The sequence below is a fragment of the Prorops nasuta genome, unplaced genomic scaffold, assembly GCF_024137725.1.
Source record: "Prorops nasuta isolate Cenicafe-Biocafe unplaced genomic scaffold, Cenicafe_Pnas_1.2 PNAS00002, whole genome shotgun sequence".
Classification (NCBI taxonomy): domain Eukaryota; kingdom Metazoa; phylum Arthropoda; class Insecta; order Hymenoptera; family Bethylidae; genus Prorops; species Prorops nasuta.
Genome location: NW_027116799.1, coordinates 3,697,360 through 3,716,961, shown reverse-complemented (window position 1 = coordinate 3,716,961; position 19,602 = coordinate 3,697,360). Strand labels below are relative to the sequence as shown.

The 19,602-nt window shown below is 34.7% G+C and overlaps 2 protein-coding genes across 4 annotated transcripts; both read right to left on the bottom strand.

The window, feature by feature from the left end:
• Positions 1-1,005: 1,005 nt before the first annotated feature.
• Positions 1,006-4,471, bottom strand: Atg14 (autophagy related protein 14). 2 transcript variants are annotated; one of them, XM_066733710.1, is made up of 9 exons: positions 3,890-4,471; positions 3,485-3,590; positions 2,930-3,249; positions 2,669-2,853; positions 2,429-2,585; positions 2,169-2,345; positions 1,965-2,094; positions 1,721-1,891; positions 1,006-1,614 (listed from the first exon to the last, which is right to left on the bottom strand). In XM_066733710.1, the coding sequence occupies exons 1-8, from the start codon at positions 4,087-4,089 to the stop codon at positions 1,727-1,729; spliced, it is 1,440 nt and encodes a 479-aa protein (XP_066589807.1). In that variant the 5' UTR covers positions 4,090-4,471; the 3' UTR covers positions 1,006-1,614; positions 1,721-1,726. The 2 variants fall into 2 exon arrangements, with proteins under 2 accessions (XP_066589807.1, XP_066589797.1); XM_066733700.1 differs by having other exon boundaries at positions 1,008-1,891; positions 3,890-4,470.
• A 541-nt stretch (positions 4,472-5,012) lies between these two features.
• Positions 5,013-8,006, bottom strand: LOC136776896 (dnaJ homolog subfamily B member 12). Of its 2 annotated transcripts, none has more exons than XM_066732831.1 (8): positions 7,584-8,006; positions 7,167-7,317; positions 6,948-7,093; positions 6,745-6,885; positions 6,548-6,681; positions 6,343-6,455; positions 6,111-6,274; positions 5,013-6,036 (listed from the first exon to the last, which is right to left on the bottom strand). In XM_066732831.1, the coding sequence occupies exons 1-8, from the start codon at positions 7,714-7,716 to the stop codon at positions 5,927-5,929; spliced, it is 1,092 nt and encodes a 363-aa protein (XP_066588928.1). In that variant the 5' UTR covers positions 7,717-8,006; the 3' UTR covers positions 5,013-5,926. The 2 variants fall into 2 exon arrangements, with proteins under 2 accessions (XP_066588928.1, XP_066588919.1); XM_066732822.1 differs by having other exon boundaries at positions 5,016-6,036; positions 6,343-6,458.
• Between the last annotated feature and the right edge of the window lie 11,596 nt (positions 8,007-19,602).

Sequence of the window (19,602 nt, the reverse complement as noted above, 5' to 3'; positions counted from 1 at the left end):
AAACGTAATATGCAAAGTTTTATTTTATTATATCACAATGAGACTGATTGGAGCAAATATGGTCCGTTTACACAAAATTACAAATTATATATATACTTATATATTGTTGGGTTACGTAGTCTATACGCGTTCAATGAAATCTAAAAAATATAATTTAGAAGATAAATTAAATAATGTACATAAAAGTCAATCTGCAATAAGTACTTGAAATATAAAGAAAAGGATAACAAGCAGCAGTTACTTTTATTTAGAATAATTAAATTGTATTTACAAATTTGTGCTGCTCCATTCGAGAGATCAAAGTTTGGTTTGTAAGAACTGATACTTATTGACAACTGTCATAAAAAGAGTAATAATAAACATTTCATTATGTACAGACTCTTAACGTTGTATTATTAGTTTTACAGTTATATACTTCAATTTACTTTCTTTTATATCGTATGTTACAAATATTTTCGGATACTTAACATTAATGTTTGTATTGACATAAAAGGTAAATAATAATTACACACACTGCTTTACATATATATTATGTTTTCAATTGATAAAAAGTGTGTACAAAATAGCAGATTTGATATAGGATCAATTTCTGTGAAACGCAATATTAGTTTGAACAGTAAATAAATTATCTGAGTTTGTAACAAATAATTACTGTTAATCATTTTTGAACAACATATAATGGATAAGGTAATAAGTCATAATTTAAAAATACCAAGCAGTTAAGTAGTGTTGCCTAATTTGTGTTTTTAAATTAATAAATTATAACCTGTGACAAATTTCGTTGAATATTTTTTTTCTCGGTAAACCATTACTTTATTTATACAAAGAAATTTTTTATCACATTTGCTTATATCTGCTCTATAAAAATTTTTTATAACTTATCTATGGAAAATTCTATACCTATATTTATACCATTTATACTTTACATTCATTTAGTATTGATAGTAATCTTCCATTTAAGATAAAATTTTTGATATTTGATTTATTCAATTATTTTAATTGCACAAAACGATTACTCAATAACCACAATCTGTTTACAGTTAACTTGTCAGTCATAAAATGAAAGTTTCATTACATACATAATTTTTTGTATAAAAATAAATTTGTGTGATTAGATAGACAAATATATCTAAGCTTATTATTAAAAAACCGTCCTATTAATTATCTTATTTTTGTTTTCAAAAACATGACTTGTTTCGTAGTTATAATCTTCTAATGTTTTAATTTTAAAATATGCTTAATGCATAATTTCTTGGAGCTACTGTAACAATTATTCTTTAGATATAAAAAATCCAATAATTAGGTTTTATATACAAAACATTAAAGTCATATTCTTTTTTCATTACATAGAATATTATACAGTAACTTGCAATTTATGTATTATCTCTAAACGACTGTAAATGCTTAATTAACCATGATATTTTATACAATGTTTTATGCTTTCTGATAAAATTAAAAAAAATATAGTCTAAAGTTAAAAGTAGATTTTAATGGGGATGGTGCGCTTTATTTTTAATTTAATCATAAAGCAATTATATGTCATTTGAAAACTTCTTCGTTTATATAATTTATTTCTACATTTCCACAACACAAGTCATGGCTCGACAAATTAATCTGTAAATCACACGATTTAATAATAAAATAAAATTATTTTTAACCATAAATCAAAATAAATATATATGTGTGTATGTAAAAAAATATATGTATACAAACTAAGCACATTTGTTTATCTATTAGTGGTCCATCCTCGCCATATAGATGCTATACTAGCGGCAGCACTCGTCACTAGTCCACCAGCAACGCTTTGGTTTACATGCATAGTGGACGATTGTTGATTTATTATTGCACCAGGCATAGGTAATATCATTTCTGGACATGAAACATTTGGTACCTGCAAAAAACGATTCAAATAGTCACATATATTCTACATAATATTCTATTTTTTAATTTAAGTGAAATCTTACAGCTTCCCATCCCCAATTAAAAACATCGTCTTCTTCATCAGAAGCACAATCATCATTATTTTCCAAATCTGGGATTAACTGTCTATGTAGCTCTGTCATTATAATTGGATCAGTTTCCAATGGGCCAGCTCTGCACAAAAAATTAATTGCTCTATATTTGTTAAACAAAATATCCAATAATTTATAAAATTATACTATATATACCTTCCAAGGTCACTAATTTCTGTATTGAGCAAGTGTATTAAGTTCTGTAGTGTATGCATAGGATGTAAAACTGTTACATCAGTATTCTGTGTAAAACACAAATGAAGAACGTTGCTATTAAGTCTTGCCACTTTCCTAATAAACTTTTGATCTGACATTTCATTTCCACAGAATTCACTAAAATCAACAAAACTTTAAATAATTCTAATTAATCTTTAAATTTATTGTAAATCTCTAATTATTTTAAATGGAACATGTACCTGCAAGAAAGTTTGTATGGAAGCTTTACATCAAGATAATATGCAATGATATTAACCAATTGTGTGGCATAAGTCAAAGCTGCACTAATATTATAGGCTGGATTGTGCATTGCATTTTCTTTATTTGCACCAGGTATTCCATCTTTATTAGCAGCCACTATATAGTTAATAATAAAAATATTTTAGAAATAGTTGGCTTTCATTAAATTTTAAAAGTAGAAAAAACATTAAATCACTTACCCCATAAAGAATAAGCACTGTAATCACCATTTCCAGGTAATGTAGGTGCTACAATGCGATACTTTATTGTTAAAGAATTTTCTGCATCACTAATCCATCTTCCTCTAACATATGATGTGCCACAAGCATCTGCCAAGGCAGATGTAACATCTGTACATGAATCTTCTTCACTGCTGCATAAACTTCTGTAATTGGAAATTGAGTATTTTCAAATGAAGACTTATCTATGTATTTTCTCAATTGGATAGCATTAAAAAATACCTTTCATTGCGTTCAAGTTGAGTCAAAGGAAAAATATACTTTACTAATTGTTTAGCAGCTACTCTTATAACTTTTTTTATTTGTTGTCTTCTCCTATTTACTGCTTCCTTTTGTTTTTCTTGTTTGGCTCTTAAACCAGACACATATCGAGAGAGTTTTTCAACTCGCTCTTCGTGCCTAGGCATTCTCATAGATAATTGCTTATTGACCTCTTCTATTGTCCGTAAACTTCCCTTACTTGTCTGTATACTTTCTACAGTTTCGTTTACAAGAGATTGTAAAAATCTAATTTTTTCCTTACATGTATTTATATCACATATCTGTAAAGCAATTAAAAGTTAAAAATAAAATTAAATAAATTGAAAATAATCTGAAGCATGAGAAATGGATCACACGAATACAGCAAATTGTTTAAACATCCAAATTCAAATATATTTAGTAAAATTTGGATCTATGGTATACTACTTTGTACTGCTGTTTAACTTTATTTTATATTAATGTAAATGATGAATTCCACCAATAAGATTATTTTCACTCTGCTATTGTAAAACATACCAATTTATCTTTTTGTCTAGGTCCCTCAAGAGCCTTTATACACTTTTCTTCCAACTGAATCTTTGCAGCTTTTGACCTTACAAACCTTAACTGTTTATCCGCAAAACTGTAAAAGGAGCTATTAGTTATATAAGAAAACTATTGTTTAATAATTTTGCATTGACAAATCAATTATAATTTTACAATTAAATTAATATGCTAGATGTGCAAATATAACTTTATCATGTAAACTATACGAAGACTAGATTGGGTCATGATATAAACAAAGTTTAAAATATCAATTTGTAATTAGAATTATATGAGAAGTTATTATAAATCCTATACATTTTTAAATAAAAATCCATGAAAGCAAGTATTAATTGTAAGAATTGAATTGTTAATGAAAAATGAAAATTATCAAAATACCGTTCAGAATACACAGAGCTTGAATGAATAAAATCTCCATTTTGAATACACTGTCTGCAGTAAAAAATTCGACGATTATTATGGCAAAGTGGACATCTTAACAACTTTACATTTAAACGATCAACAACATCTTCCAGCTCGGAAGAAAGTTGAAAATCTGCAGGTGCTGTACAAGATCCATCAGAGCTGCTCGTCGCCATAACCAAAATCGTGAACAATGGAGTTCCCTCCGTCTGTGTATGTCCGTCTGTTGTCGTTCATCAGCTGATTCACTATTTACTTGTATACTCACTGTCACTTGAATTTCAATTATACTCCCATTTACCCTTAGTTTTCATTATAATACCAAATTTTATCCGAAGCATTGCTTTTTATAAAAATATATATAAACACAAATATTTCATTGTGTAACAATCAAGAGATAAGAAAAAGCAACTGTTTTCATTTATATAGCACATGATATATACATATATACATTGTAAATAATATTGGTATTAGTGTTAAAACAGCATACACATACGTAAATTCCTTGGATATGTAGTACTGTAGTGCATGTATGCGTGAAAACAATGACCATACGGTTAATGCTTGAAGATACTACCAAGCCGCAACTTAACGTATATGTAGTGGTATTAGTAAAGCATTTAATGTGTTAGTTCATCCGATAGTTTTGATAGAGCTGTCATCAGACTGTCATAACAAAAACACAGTTTTGTGTTAATAGGGTAGTAAAAATAAAACCTTTATAAATATTTAATAGTTGATTTTTCATATTCTTCTCTATATACATAATTTTTTAATATAAATAATTACAAGACCACAGATTCCCTATATATATATATATATATAATTTAAATACATATATATTTAAAGGCCGATTTCTTTTTGACGAAGTCGATAAATTTTTATTAAAATAGACAATTGTAGATTTCATATCTAACACAATAGTTGTGCTTAAAATTTAAAATTTATTTAATTATACAAAGAGTCAATATAAGTGAAGCTTAAGCAAAATCTATGAAATAAAATTATAAGATGAGTTTTATAATGTACCATTTAAAGTTAATAGAAAGTACAGTTTATTGTTTTATATTGAATCTATTAGAATCATCTTTTACATATATATCATTTATTTCATATTTTACAATTAAATATTACAAAAAACTGTGTCTAAATATCATATACTATGAATTATTTAACTTTGTTTCTGATAAATAATAATATAAATAATATTTATGTCATGCAATTATAAAATAATTGCACATATACTGAAAGAATTTACACAAAAATTATACTCCAATTCAACAATATTATTCAGGATTAATCCCATATCTTACAAGTCACTTTTTTTTCCTATTACCAAAAAATGCTTAGTAAATATGATAAAATTCCTTTGTAACAATATAACAAATCTTTTATTACATATCTATTCTTAAGTAATAGAAAAAACTGTTCATATGTTTCTGTTTAATGCTCTAAAGCTGCTTTATTACTTTATGCTTTTTTTGTATGTAAATAATATATATTTATAGCTAAATTGATAATACTCTATTATTTGTTCAAACCAGCTGGTTATCATAAATAATAAAAATGTTTTTTTTTAAATGGAGTTTCACATTCAATAAAATATATTTGTTTGTTTATTTGATATAATCCAAAGATCTTATTAGTATTATGAATGAACAGAATATTACGCAATCATATGTAAAACAGGATCAAAACATAATTTCTCTTTCGACTTGAGACTTTAAGCTTTAGTAGCTTAATTAATTCTATTTCTTCCTAATTACTTTAACAATTTTTAATGAAACATCAATTGATTTCAAATGTAAAATCTGTTATTAGAAATTATGTTACTCCAAGTTGAGAGTAACAGAATTTTTTACTCACAATTAATTTATGATTTCACCCTCTATTGTGCTTCTGTGCAATTATCACAAATTTTTAGGTGTATATTTGCACACAAATAAATAGAATATATGTATATCTATCTACACTGATTGTATAATAAATTTCTTATGATAAATAATCTGCCTATTATGGTTGAACTTCCACTAGCCTTTTGCAAGAGGGAGTTTGAATATTTTTTGCGCTAAGAAACATATCTTGATCCATAAAATGCCGTGCTTTCCACATCATTGTTTCTTCTGAAAAATTATACATGTTTCTTTAATAATGTATCAAATTTTTGGAAAGCCATTTAAGCGATAAAAATACATACTGTAATTTTTTTCCCTGTAGCAGGCATGCCTTAAATTGTTTATATAATCCTCTTCAACAGAATTCTCTAATCTTCGTAAGCTACCTTGGTATTCTCTATGAAAATTTTCTTTTACATAATATGGTACTTTTAAATCAACAGTTACCCTTTTAACTGAATATTTGCTAAAATAATGAATTTGATGGATAAATATATAATTAAAATGTAATAAATTTTAACAATGTATACTTACGTGTTTGAATGTAAGCTATATACAGGGTCTGATATAAAGAAGCTGCTCATCATAGTTATTAATATTAACAATAGAACTGGCAATAATTGGAGGAATGTTGTGTAGCCATTTGCCTGCTAAAAATATTGATATGCAATAAAATTAATGAAAATATTGAATTACTACATTTTGACCAAAAAAATATCTAATATAAGATATAAGTTACCTGTGAATGAGCATGTTGAGCTTGAGCATCTTGTTGTCGGTTCCATCTACCACCTGTTCTTCTCATAAACATTTCTTGTTGAGGAAAACCTCCACCAAAAAACATATTAAATAGTTCCTCTGCAGTAATATCAGCTAGAAAGAAAAATTATTAATCCAAAATTTTGACAAACAAAAATGTAATTGAAATTTTTGTACCTTCAAATCCTCGAGTATAATTATAATGCGAGTGAGCTTGGCGTGCATGGACATTTTGCATTCTTTCTTCTTCAGGTCCATATATGTCATATTGCTTTCTTTTTTCTACATCGGTTAAAATGGCCACTGCATTTCCTATAGCTATTTTAAATAACATTAATTAACCTCACCCACAGCATTATAAACAGAAAATCTTAGCTTACCTTTAAAAGCTTCAGCTGCTCCTGGTGCTTTATTTTTATCAGGATGTAATTGTAATGCCAGTTTTTTGTAAGCTTTTTTTATGTCACTATCAGTAGCTTCTTTGGTAACCATTAAGATCTCATAATAATCCTTACATTTCGTAATTCTAAAACATTTTTGTTATCAGACACTAATCACAATTTCTATTTATAGAAAATAAAGAATATACAAACTTATACCTCCTAACTGATTCCAGTTGTTCTTTCGTGTAATCTACCGTAGCTTGGGTCTGAGTTTTATCTTTTGATACATTTTGTCGTTTTCTAATTGAAGGCTCAGATTCTGTTTTTTGACTTTGTTTTGATAGTACTATCACTTTGGCTATCAAATCTGTATTTTGAACATGTTATATTGTAAAAAATCAATAAATGTCAAAAAAATATCAAGAGGTAAGTTTTAGAGCGCGAGAACTAAACGTATTAATTCTTTGAATATTATCATATATTATTATATTTATAATCATAATATACGTTTTAATTATTAACGGGACTAAACTTTTATTATTTTTTATATACTTTTCTTTCATTTTCGTAATGGAAATGTAAAGTTGCTGCGGAAACGGTGACGTGGTATTTGGATAATATATATATAATTACCTTCTCCTTTTTTAGTTGGATACAGTTTTTGCGCTTTTCGTGCAAACTTTTCCGATTCTTCATATTTTTTTTCACGCATATATCGTTCAGCAAATTCCATACATCGTTCTGCTTCATCTTTATTACTATCCATGTTAACTCTCACTCGTAATAATCACAAAATAAAATGTAAATATCTAAGTACGAAATTCAAGTCAGTTTAACACTACCAGCTTACCAGTCACTTATCGTGACAGAGCAATTTGTAGGTACTGTATAACAAATTAATCTAACGATTTTAAACAACTAATAAATTAGATGTATTTACTTTTCCACTGTCCTTCTCCCTACAAAACCATAGTAAGTAAATCACCATTACAATGATCTACAGCAACAATTAATTTATTAATATAATTTAATAGATTACGTCATGAACTTAACAAGAGATAGTTGTTCAATCGATGAAATAAAATTTTAATCTATTACACCATAAATCTAGCGGATTTCGAGAGAAGAAACTAATACGTATACGAATAGTCTTAACAGTGTTGAGTATATTCACTTTTGCGTCTTTATGGTCGGTAACATCTACAATCTACGTTACATATATTATACATATGTAGGTTTCAAGGTGTGATCAAGGAAAATTAATTTTTTTGACTTTCGGCTTTTGAAATTTAGGGCCAACGGTACAGTCGGAAATTCAATGATAACAACTTAAAAAATTGAAGTTAAAAGAGCAGTTTTCGCACCAGATAAAGAGCAGTTATACTTGAAAATGAGTCATTTTGAAATAATTATTCCAACCTTTATTCAGATCATTTAACTTTTCAACTGGCCGGCATGAAAAGTGCTCATTGGACTTCAGTTTTTTAGGTTACTGACAATGATATTTCGACTGTTACATACAGTAAGGGTGAGATTCACCAAGTCCGGCTTCGGGCTAGCTAGCCGGGCTAAACTCATACAGCACATGTAACGGAAACTATACTACTTTAGCCCGAAAGTATACCATATTAGCCCGGCTAGCTATCAAGCCGGACTTGGTGAATCTCACCCTAATCGCCAGGTATGGCTTTCCCATAATTTTTCGATGCTTTTAGGAATCGCATTAAAAAGACCAGCGCTTTTACTTCGCGCACCTAACACACTCGCTTGCTTCGTTCGTATGTATATACTACAACTATAAATTGAATCGTGTGTGCTTTCAGCTATAGTGTATAGTAATCATTTTCCATGTTAAATTACAGAGTGAAACTAGCTGAACCACACACGATTCAATTTTCCACTGATTTCCCACTATGCACTACATACACCATAGGAAATTGATTCGGCGACCTTTCAGTTAACTTCACTTCGTACTTTCTCTACGAATTTCAAAGACGGCGATCAATTTTCCACAGTGTCTATATACACTATTAAAAAAACTTATAAAAAACTTCGTCTGAGCTCGGTAAATTTCGTTATACACGTCAGATGTAAGCGGGAACTATAAATAGTATAAATGCAGACATTTGTTTAACAGAACATCATTTATTATAACATGCAGATGTTTTAAAATATTTATTAACTACATTTTTTATTGTAAATTAATTGCAAAACAGCATATATAATGAAGATATTCACTTACAAAAGAATTATTTTTAAACGGCACTACGCGACACGAATTTTTTAAATGTCACTACACGGCGTGGAATTTTTAAACGCGCATTCATTTTAGAATAAGACCATCTAATGTATAACAAATATTATTTTATTAAACTGTAGTGAGTTCATTTTATAGTTCATTTAACTTCAAAATAAAATGATGAGAATTATGGGTTAAGAGAGTCCTTGAGTCTTCTACTTTTAATCGTGCAAGCACTAAACACGCACACGCGTGTGCTGCACACTGACAATTTTTACGAGTTTTCTAATTATTACACTTCTTTTACAAATGAAAGCTTTTATTTTCATCACATATAGTATTCCATTAAATTATTGTATTATATAAAATCAATAATAATGAATGAAAATTTACTTAAAATTAATTAAACTGTAACAAAATAATTTATTTTAATTAAATTTACATAGATTTATTAAAGAGCGGTAAAATTTTATTAACATAATAATAAAATAGCACGTATTTGATGAAAATAAAACACTACATTATTTTTAATCGCGACTAATGCGAAATAAATGTCAGTGATTATAAAAAGAAACAGCGCGATTTACTGACAACTCATACGCGGAAATTTGATAGATAAACTGAAACTCGCGCTTCAAAAAAATACCATCCGGGACAGGTACAACTTGTTAAGATTCTTTTTCACTGGCTTTTAAAACGTTAAATTTGCCATATGATATAAAATTGTTAACATTGCAATGTATTAGCATAAGTATTTTCGAAAAAATGGTCAATCCGTACTTGGCAAAATAATCATTTTAAAAGTTGGTGAAAGAGATCCTACTCATACCGATAGCAGTCGCAACTGATTTGCGGAATATCTCAAATTGCAACCAATCAGGTGCGATTGCTAATTAACCCGCCCACAATAAGCGATACCTGCTCCGCATAGCCCTCTCGCGTAGCGGGTACATCAACTCAGTTATCAATTATCCGCGTACCGGTCGTCAGTGGATCCCGCGTTGTGGTTTTTCGTAACCACTGAGTACTGACATTTAGTTTAAATTAGTCGCGATTTAAAATAATTTAATGTTTTATTTTCATCACATATGAGCTATTTATTTTATAATATTAATAAAATTGTGCCGCGTTTTATAAAATTTAAATAAATTTAATTAGCTTTTATTATTTTTATACAAACAATTTAAATTTATTTAAGATTTTATTAATTATTATTAATTTCTAAATAAATTTAAAATTCTGGTTAAAATTTTTTAATAGTGTTGTGTAATTATAAGTATTCGGCATTGGTGACAATAAATTGTTTAACAATTAAACTTAACTTTTCTATATAATTTCCGCATATTTAATTATGTCAAGAGGGAAATTTAGGTAATGCAGTTGGGATATTTTAATAGAATATATAGTAATGAATGCAGTGTGAGATGAAAATAAAAGCTTTTATCTGTGTGTAATTCGCGTAATAAATAGAAAATTTGTGACTACAGTCAGTGCGGAGCGTGTCTATTGTGTATGTGTGTGTGAGTGCTGAAGCGAATAAAGACAGAAGCCTCAAAGACTGTTAAAGCCTGCCAGTTTTACTTTAATTATATTAAAGTTAAATAAATTAAAATTAACTCTATAAAATTACATGCAATAATTTATTTCTGTTACGGTTAGCGACTTCACTAAAGAGTGAGAGAGCGCTTTTAAAAATTTCACGTCGAGGAGTGTCGTTTGAAAAATCCGAGCCTCGTAGTGTCAGTCGTGAAGTGCTCGTCGCGTAGTGCGGTTGTCCCGCCTAGTGCACGTCAAAGACAAATCGCGTCGCGCAGTGCAGTTTGAAAAATCCGAGTCTTTTAGTGTCAGTCGTGAAGTGCTCGTCGCGTAGTGCTGTTCTCCCGCGTAGTGTACGTTTAAAAGAAATCGCGTAGCGCACTGCTGATTTAAAAATCAGAAACTGTAGTGACAGTCGTGAACTGCTCGTCGCGTAGTGCGGTTCTCCCGCGTAGTGTACGTTTAAAAGAAATCGCGTAGCGCACTGCTACTTTAAAAATCCGAGTCTGTAGTGTCAGTCGTGAACTGCTCGTCGCGTAGTGCTGTTGTCCCGGTAGTGTACGTTAAAAAGAAATCGCGTCGCGCAGTGCCTTTTGAATAATCCGAGTCTCGTAGTGTCAGTCGTGAAGTGCTCGTCGCGTAGTGCGGTTGTCCCGCGTATTATACGTTGAAATAAAAATCGCGCTGAGCAGTGCCGTTTGAAAAATCCGAGTTTCGTAGTTTCAGTCGCTAAGTGCTCGTCGCGGAATGCGGTTGTCCTGTGTAGTATACGTTAAAATAAAATTCGCTTCGCGCAGTGCCGTTTGAAAAATCCGAGTTTCGAAGTGTCAATCGATAAGTGTTCGTCGCGGGGTGCGGTTGTCCCGTGTAGTATACGTTGAAATAAAATTCGCGTCGCGCATACCGTTTGTAAAATTCTAGTTTCGCAGTGTCACTCGATAAGTGCTCGTCGCGGAATGCGGTTGTCCCGAGTAGTATACGTTAAAATAAAATTCTCCTCGCGCAGTGCCGTTTGAAAAATCCGAGTTTCGAAGTGTCAGTCGATAAGTGTTCGTCGCGGGGTGTGGTTGTCCCGCGTAGTATATGTTGAAATAAAATTCACGTCGCGCATACCGTTTGTAAAATTCTAGTTTCGCAGTGTCATTCGATAAGTGCTCGTCGCGCAATACGATTGTCCCGCGTAGTATACGTTGCAATAAAAATCGCGTCGAGTAGTGCCTTTTGAATAATCCGAGTCTCGTAGTGTCAGTCGTGAAGTGCTCGTCGCGTAGTGCGGTTGTCCCGCCTAGTGCACGTTAAAGACAAATCGCGTCGCGCAGTGCAGTTTGAAAAATCCGAGTCTTTTAGTGTCAGTCGTGAAGTGCTCGTCGCGTAGTGCTGTTCTCCCGCGTAGTGTACGTTTAAAAGAAATCGCGTAGCGCACTGCTGATTTAAAAATCAGAAACTGTAGTGACAGTCGTGAACTGCTCGTCGCGTAGTGCGGTTCTCCCGCGTAGTGTACGTTTAAAAGAAATCGTGTAGCGCACTGCTACTTTAAAAATCCGAGTCTGTAGTGTCAGTCGTGAACTGCTCGTCGCGTAGTGCTGTTGTCCCGGTAGTGTACGTTAAAAAGAAATCGCGTCGCGTAGTACCTTTTGAATAATCCGAGTCTTGTAGTGTCAGTCGTGAAGTGCTCGTCGCGTATTGCGGTTGTCCCGCCTAGTGCACGTTAAAAAGAAATCGCGTAGCGCACAGCTGCTTTAAAAATCCGAGTCTGTAGTGTCAGTTGTGAAGTGCCCGTCGCGTAGTGCGGTTGTCCCGCGTAGTATACGTTGAAATAAAATTCGCGCCGCGCAGTGCCGTTTAAAAAATCCGAGTTTCGAAGTGTCAGTCGATAAGTGTTCGTCGCGGAGTACGATTTTCCCGTGTAGTATACGTTGAAATAAAATTCGCGTCTCGCAATACCGTTTGTAAAATCCTAGTTACGTAGTGTCAGTCGATAAATGTTCGTCGCGGAATGCGGTTGTCCAGAGTAGTATACGTTACAATAAAATTCTCCTCGCGCAGTGCCGTTTGTAAAATTCTAGTTTCGCAGTGTCACTCGATAAGTGCTCGTCGCGGAATGCGGTTGTCCCGAGTAGTATACGTTAAAATAAAATTCTCCTCGCGCAGTGCCGTTTGAAAAATCCTAGTTTCGTAGTGTCATTCGATAAGTGCTCGTCGCGCAATGCGGTTGTCCCGCGTAGTATACGTTGAAATAAAATTCGCGCCGCGCAGTGCCGTTTAAAAAATCCGAGTTTCGAAGTGTCAGTCGATAAGTGTTCGTCGCGGAGTACAATTTTCCCGTGTAGTATACGTTGAAATAAAATTCGCGTCTCGCAATACCGTTTGTAAAATCCTAGTTACGTAGTGTCAGTCGATAAGTGTTCGTCGCGGAATGCGGTTGTTCCGCGTAGTATACATTGCAATAAAATTCGCGTCGCGTAGTGCCTTTTGAATAATCCTGAGTCTCGTAGTGTCAGTCGTGAAGTGCTCGTCGCGTAGTGCGGTTGTCCCGCCTAGTGCACGTTAAAAAGAAATCGCGTAGCGCACAGCTGCTTTAAAAATACGTGCCTCGAAGTGTCAGTTGTGAAGTGCTCGTCGCGTAGTGTGGTTCTCTCGCGTAGTGTTCGTTAAAAAGAACTAGCGTAGCGCATAGCTGCTTTAAAAATCCGAGTCTGAAGTGTCAGTCGTGAACTGCTCGTCGCGTAGTGCGGTTCTCCCGCGTAGTGTACGTTTAAAAGAAATCGCGTAGCGCACTGATTCTTTAAAAATCCGAGTCTGTAGTGTCAGTTGTGAAGTGCCCGTCGCGTAGTGCGGTTCTCTCGCGTAATGTTCGTAAAAAAGAAATCGCGTAGCGCATAGCTGCTTTAAAAATCCGAGTCTGAAGCGTCAGTCGTGAACGGCTCGTCGCGTAGTGCGGGTCTCCCGCGTAGTGTACGTTAAAAAGAAATCGCGTAGCGCACTGATACTTTAAAAATCCGAGTCTGTAGTGTCAGTCGTGAACTGCTCGTCGCGTAGTGCGGTTGTCCCGGTAGTGTACGTTAAAAAGAAATCGCGTAGCGCACTGCTACTTTAAAAATACGAGTCTCGAAGTGTCAGTTTTGAAGTGCTCGTCGCGTAGTGCGGTTCTCTCGCGTAATGTTCGTAAAAAAGAAATCGCGTAGCGCACTGCTACTTTAAAAATACGAGTGTCGAAGTGTCAGTTGTGAAGTGCCCGTCGCGTAGTGCGGTTCTCTCGCGTAATGTTCGTAAAAAAGAATTCGCGTAGCGCATAGCTGCTTTAAAAATCCGAGTCTGAAGTGTCAGTCGTGAACTGCTCGTCGCGTAGTGCGGTTCTCCCGCGTAGTGTACGTTTAAAAGAAATCGCGTAGCGCATTGATTCTTTAAAAATCCGAGTCTGTAGTGTCAGTTGCGAAGTGCCCGTCGCGTAGTGCGGGTCTCCCGCGTAGTGTACGTTAAAAAGAAATCGCGTAGCGCACTGATTCTTTAAAAATCCGAGTCTGTAGTGTCAGTTGTGAAGTGTCCGTCGCGTAGTGCGGTTCTCTCGCGTAATGTTCGTAAAAAAGAAATCGCGTAGCGCATAGCTGCTTTAAAAATCCGAGTCTGAAGTGTCAGTCGTGAACTGCTCGTCGCGTAGTGCGGTTCTCCCGCGTAGTGTACGTTTAAAAGAAATCGCGTAGCGCACTGATACTTTAAAAATCCGAGTCTGTAGTGTCAGTCGTGAACTGCTCGTCGCGTAGTGCGGTTGTCCCGGTAGTGTACGTTAAAAAGAAATCGCGTAGCGCACTGCTACTTTAAAAATACGAGTCTCGAAGTGTCAGTTTTGAAGTGCTCGTCGCGTAGTGCGGTTCTCTCGCGTAGTGTTCGTTAAAAAGAAATCGCGTAGCGCATAGCTGCTTTAAAAATCCGAGTCAGAAGTGTCAGTCGTGAACTGCTCGTCGCGTAGTGCGGTTCTCCCGCGTAGTGTACGTTTAAAAGAAATCGCGTAGCGCACTGCTACTTTAAAAATACGAGTCTCGAAGTGTCAGTTTTGAAGTGCTCGTCGCGTTGTGCGGTTCTCTCGCGTAGTGTTCGTTAAAAAGAAATCACGTAGCGCATAGCTGCTTTAAAAAGCCGAGTCTGAAGTGTCAGTCGTGAACTGCTCGTCGCGTAGTGCGGTTCTCCCGCGTAGTGTACGTTTAAAAGAAATCGCGTAGCGCACTGCTACTTTAAAAATACGAGTCTCGAAGTGTCAGTTTTGAAGTGCTCGTCGCGTAGTGCGGTTCTCTCGCGTAGTGTTCGTTAAAAAGAAATCGCGTAGCGCATAGCTGCTTTAAAAATCCGAGTCTGAAGTGTCAGTCGTGAACTGCTCGTTGCGTAGTGCGGTTCTCCCGCGTAGTGTACGTTAAAAAGAAATCGCGTAGCGCACTGCTGATTTAAAAATCAGAATCTGTAGTGACAGTCGTGAACTGCTCGTCGCGTAGTGCGGTTCTCCCGCGTAGTGTACGTTTAAAAGAAATCGCGTAGCGCACTGCTACTTTAAAAATCCAAGTCTCGAAGTGTCAGTTGTGAAGTGCTCGTCGCGTAGTGCGGTTGTCCCGATAGTGTACGTTAAAAAGAAATCGCGTAGCGCACTGCTACTTTAAAAATCCAAGTCTCGAAGTGTCAGTTGTGAAGTGCTCGTCGCGTAGTGCGGTTTTCTCGCGTAGTGTTCGTTAAAAAGAAATCGCGTAGCGCACTGCTGATTTAAGAATCCGAGTCTGTAGTGTCAGTCGTGAGCTGCTCGTCGCGTAGTACGGTTCTCTCGCGTAGTGTTCGTTAAAAAGAAATCGCGTAGCGCCGTTTAAAAGCATTTTTTCGCGAGTGCGTAACGTCAGCATCCTCATCTCCATCGTCATCATAAACGCCATTATCATCGCCATCAACATCACCATTCCCATCTTCGGTATTATCGCAGAATATGTATAAATTATGGCTGGGAATTCGCTGAATGAGTGAGTACCACGGGTAAAACCGTGGAATTTTTTTTTATTAACTAAAGAATGACCAAAAACCTATCAGTAGGTTAAAGTTGGCCATTCTTCGGTTAAAATCATTGCTTGTTTTGTTTTTAATGTTTTTCAGATCCTCCGTATCGTCTATTTCTATTTTGCGCGTATTTTCTGTTTTTCATTAGGTTTAGATTGGCGTTATATGTAGGCTCTTTAGCTTTGTGAATTAGATAGTCATTATAGTTTTCGATATTAGGTGGGGTATCATTTTCAGGTTTCTTAATTCCTTTTAAAATAAAGGGAATCACCTCAACTTCATTTTCCACGGAGATTCTATCTTCCCACATGTCCAGTTCAACTAATAAAGGCACATCTTAATTGAATTAACGTTCACTCACTCGAGAGAAAGATGCATCTCAATTAATAACTAGAATCAAATACCATTTTCCCTTTTTTTTATAATCGTATGTTTTTGGTAGAATCTTCGTATTAAATACCATTTTTGCCAGTTCTTGAAATTCCAAATTATAAAATGAAATATGGAAATATTTTGTTTGAAAAACCTTCCATATTTCAGGTTAAATACTCGTTTTTTCAAATTTTATTAACATTTCTTATTTTCAGGTGGAGTGGAAGCGGACTATTCCTAGTGGCAAAACAGTCCAATATCGATATATATTCGATATGGAATTCATACCAACCCTGTACCCTTTTCTCCATCAGTTGGAGAAAGACAAACCATTATTTGGAGTCAAACCGTCATCAGAGGAGGACGTACTGACAAATATCCTAATTATTTTTCTACTTTTCATACTTGCTTAATTTTTTTAAGTTTTAAGAGGGACAAGTATAGGGCAAGGCTGTCAACGAGTAAGGCTTAATTACCTGTCCGTTTACTTAAGTCCACATTTATTTAAATAATTTCAAGGATAGATAAATTTAATCTTATTATTTTCATTCATTGTTAATTCAAGTACAGGTGTTTATTGAGAAGTGGACTCTCGAGTGTCAACTGGCTCGGGCTGATCCTCCTTCAACGACTATCAACCCTTACTTACTTTGTCCTTGTGGACTCTCGACGTTGGCTCATTAAGTTCACCTAATAGGGGTCCATCTTTATTGATGTGTAAATCGTTTCCTCGACGTAGTAGTTCTTCGTGTGACAACTCAGATCCACACCAAGGGGCAAAGAATGTAAGGGTAATTAGTCACTGAGGAGAGTATCAGTCATGATCTGGTTGACCTTTGTGTGAATTAACATTCACGCTCGAGAGGAGGAAGCTTTTCAATTAACAGCTAGAAAGAAGTAACAATTTAGTTAGTTTCTCTATTCATTCACTTTTTGTAGCATGCTTTATTAATTTATATCTTTGCCTGTCCTTGAAATTCCTAATTAGAATCTGAAATGTGGGAATATTTTCCTTGAAAATCCTTCCACATTTCGGGATTAATTCTCGTTTTTTTCCAAATTTATTCTAATTTTTTTGTTTGTTTCAGGTCGAGCGCTAGAGGACCATGGATAGTGACCCCGTATCCAATAACGATATAAACCCTATAACGAATCGACACCTTTCATGCGGTCATTTCCACCCTAGGTTGGAGTGAGTCAAACCATCATTCGGAATCGAGCCGTCGTTGGAGGAAGACGTACAGGCAAATACATTCTTTTCTTATTTCTCGTATGTGTTTAATTTATTTTATGTTTTAGGAAGGACTCTTATAGAACAAGGCTACCAAGGAGTAGGAAGTAAACACTCTCCGTTTACTTAAGTCCACATTTATTTAAATAATTTCAAGGATAGGCAAATTTACTTTTATTACTTTCATTCATTGTTGATTCAAGTACAGGTGTTTATTGAGAAGTGGACTCTCGAGTGTCAACTGGCTCGGGCTGATCCTCCTTCAGCGACTATCAACCCTTACTTACTTTGTCCTTGTGGACTCTCGACGTTGGCTCATTAAGTTCACCTAATAGGGGTCCATCTTTATTGATGTGTAAATCGTTTCCTCGACGTAGTAGTTCTTCGTGTGACAACTCGGATCCACACCAAGGGACAAAGAATGTAAGGGTAATTAGTCACTGAGGAGAGTATCAGTCATGATCTGGTTGACCTTTGTGTGAATTAACATTCACGCTCGAGAGGAGGAAGCTTTTCAATTAACAGCTAGAAAGAAGTAACAATTTAGTTAGTTTCTCTATTCATTCACTTTTTGTAGCATGCTTTATTAATTTATATCTTTGTCTGTCTTTGAAATTCCTAATTAGAATCTGAAATGTGGAAATATTTTCTTTGAAAATCCTTCCACATTTTGGGTTGAATACTCGTTTTTTCAAGTATAGTTTTGTTTTCTTTCTGTTTCAGTTGGATCGGGAGAGGACCATGGGTAGTGACCACATTGTCGATTGTCGGCATAAATCCAACACGAACCGACACCAATCATGCGCCATTGCCACCCAGGGTTGGAGTGAGTCAAACCATCATTCGGAATCGAGCCGTCGTTGGAGGAAGACGTACAGGCAAATACATTCTTTTCTTATTTCTCATATGTGTTTAATTTATTTTATGTTTTAGGAAGGACTCTTATAGAACAAGGCTACCAAGGAGTAGGAAGTAAACACTCTCCGTTTACTTAAGTCCACATTTATTTAAATAATTTCAAGGATAGGCAAATTTACTTTTATTACTTTCATTCATTGTTGATTCAAGTACAGGTGTTTATTGAGAAGTGGACTCTCGAGTGTCAACTGGCTCGGGCTGATCCTCCTTCAGCGACTATCAACCCTTACTTACTTTGTCCTTGTGGACTCTCGACGTTGGCTCATTAAGTTCACCTAATAGGGGTCCATCTTTATTGATGTGTAAATCGTTTCCTCGACGTAGTAGTTCTTCGTGTGACAACTCGGATCCACACCAAGGGACAAAGAATGTAAGGGTAATTAGTCACTGAGGAGAGTATCAGTCATGATCTGGTTGACCTTTGTGTGAATTAACATTCACGCTCGAGAGGAGGAAGCTTTTCAATTAACAGCTAGAAAGAAGTAACAATTTAGTTAGTTTCTCTATTCATTCACTTTTTGTAGCATGCTTTATTAATTTATATCTTTGTCTGTCTTTGAAATTCCTAATTAGAATCTGAAATGTGGAAATATTTTCTTTGAAAATCCTTCCACATTTCGGGTTGAATACTCGTTTTTTCAAGTATAGTTTTGTTTTCTTTCTGTTTCAGTTGGATCGGGAGAGGACCATGGGTAGTGACCACATTGTCGATTGTCGGCATAAATCCAACACGAACCGACACCAATCATGCGCCATTGCCACCCAGGGTTGGAGTGAGTCAAACCATCATTCGGAATCGAGCCGTCGTTGGAGGAAGACGTACAGGCAAATACATTCTTTTCTTATTTCTCATACTTGTTTAATTTATTTTATGTTTTAGGAAGGACGCTTATAGGACAAGGCTACCAAGGAGTAGGAAGTAAACACTCTCCGTTTACTTAAGTCCACATTTATTTAAATAATTTCAAGGATAGGCAAATTTACTTTTATTACTTTCATTCATTGTTAATTCAAGTACAGGTGTTTATTGAGAAGTGGACTCTCGAGTGTCAACTGGCTCGGGCTGATCCTCCTTCAGCGACTATCAACCCTTACTTACTTTGTCCTTGTGGACTCTCGACGTTGGCTCATTAAGTTCACCTAATAGGGGTCCATCTTTATTGATGTGTAAATCGTTTCCTCGACGTAGTAGTTCTTCGTGTGACAACTCGGATCCACACCAAGGGACAAAGAATATAAGGGTAATTAGTCACTGAGGAGAGTATCAGTCATGATCTGGTTGACCTTTGTGTGAATTAACATTCACGCTCGAGAGGAGGAAGCTTTTC

Coding starts and splice junctions, on each gene's coding strand:
- Atg14 (XM_066733710.1), bottom strand. CDS start 4,089: ATGGCGACGAGCAGCTCTGATGGATCTTGTACAGCACCTGCAGATTTT. Junction 3,250..3,484: donor CTAGACAAAAAGATAAATTG/GTATGTTTTACA, acceptor ATTGCTTTACAG/ATATGTGATATAAATACATG. Junction 2,854..2,929: donor CAACTTGAACGCAATGAAAG/GTATTTTTTAAT, acceptor TTCCAATTACAG/AAGTTTATGCAGCAGTGAAG.
- LOC136776896 (XM_066732822.1), bottom strand. CDS start 7,716: ATGGATAGTAATAAAGATGAAGCAGAACGATGTATGGAATTTGCTGAA. Junction 6,682..6,744: donor TTATACTCGAGGATTTGAAG/GTACAAAAATTT, acceptor TTTTCTTTCTAG/CTGATATTACTGCAGAGGAA. Junction 6,275..6,342: donor TATAGCTTACATTCAAACAC/GTAAGTATACAT, acceptor TCATTATTTTAG/CAAATATTCAGTTAAAAGGG.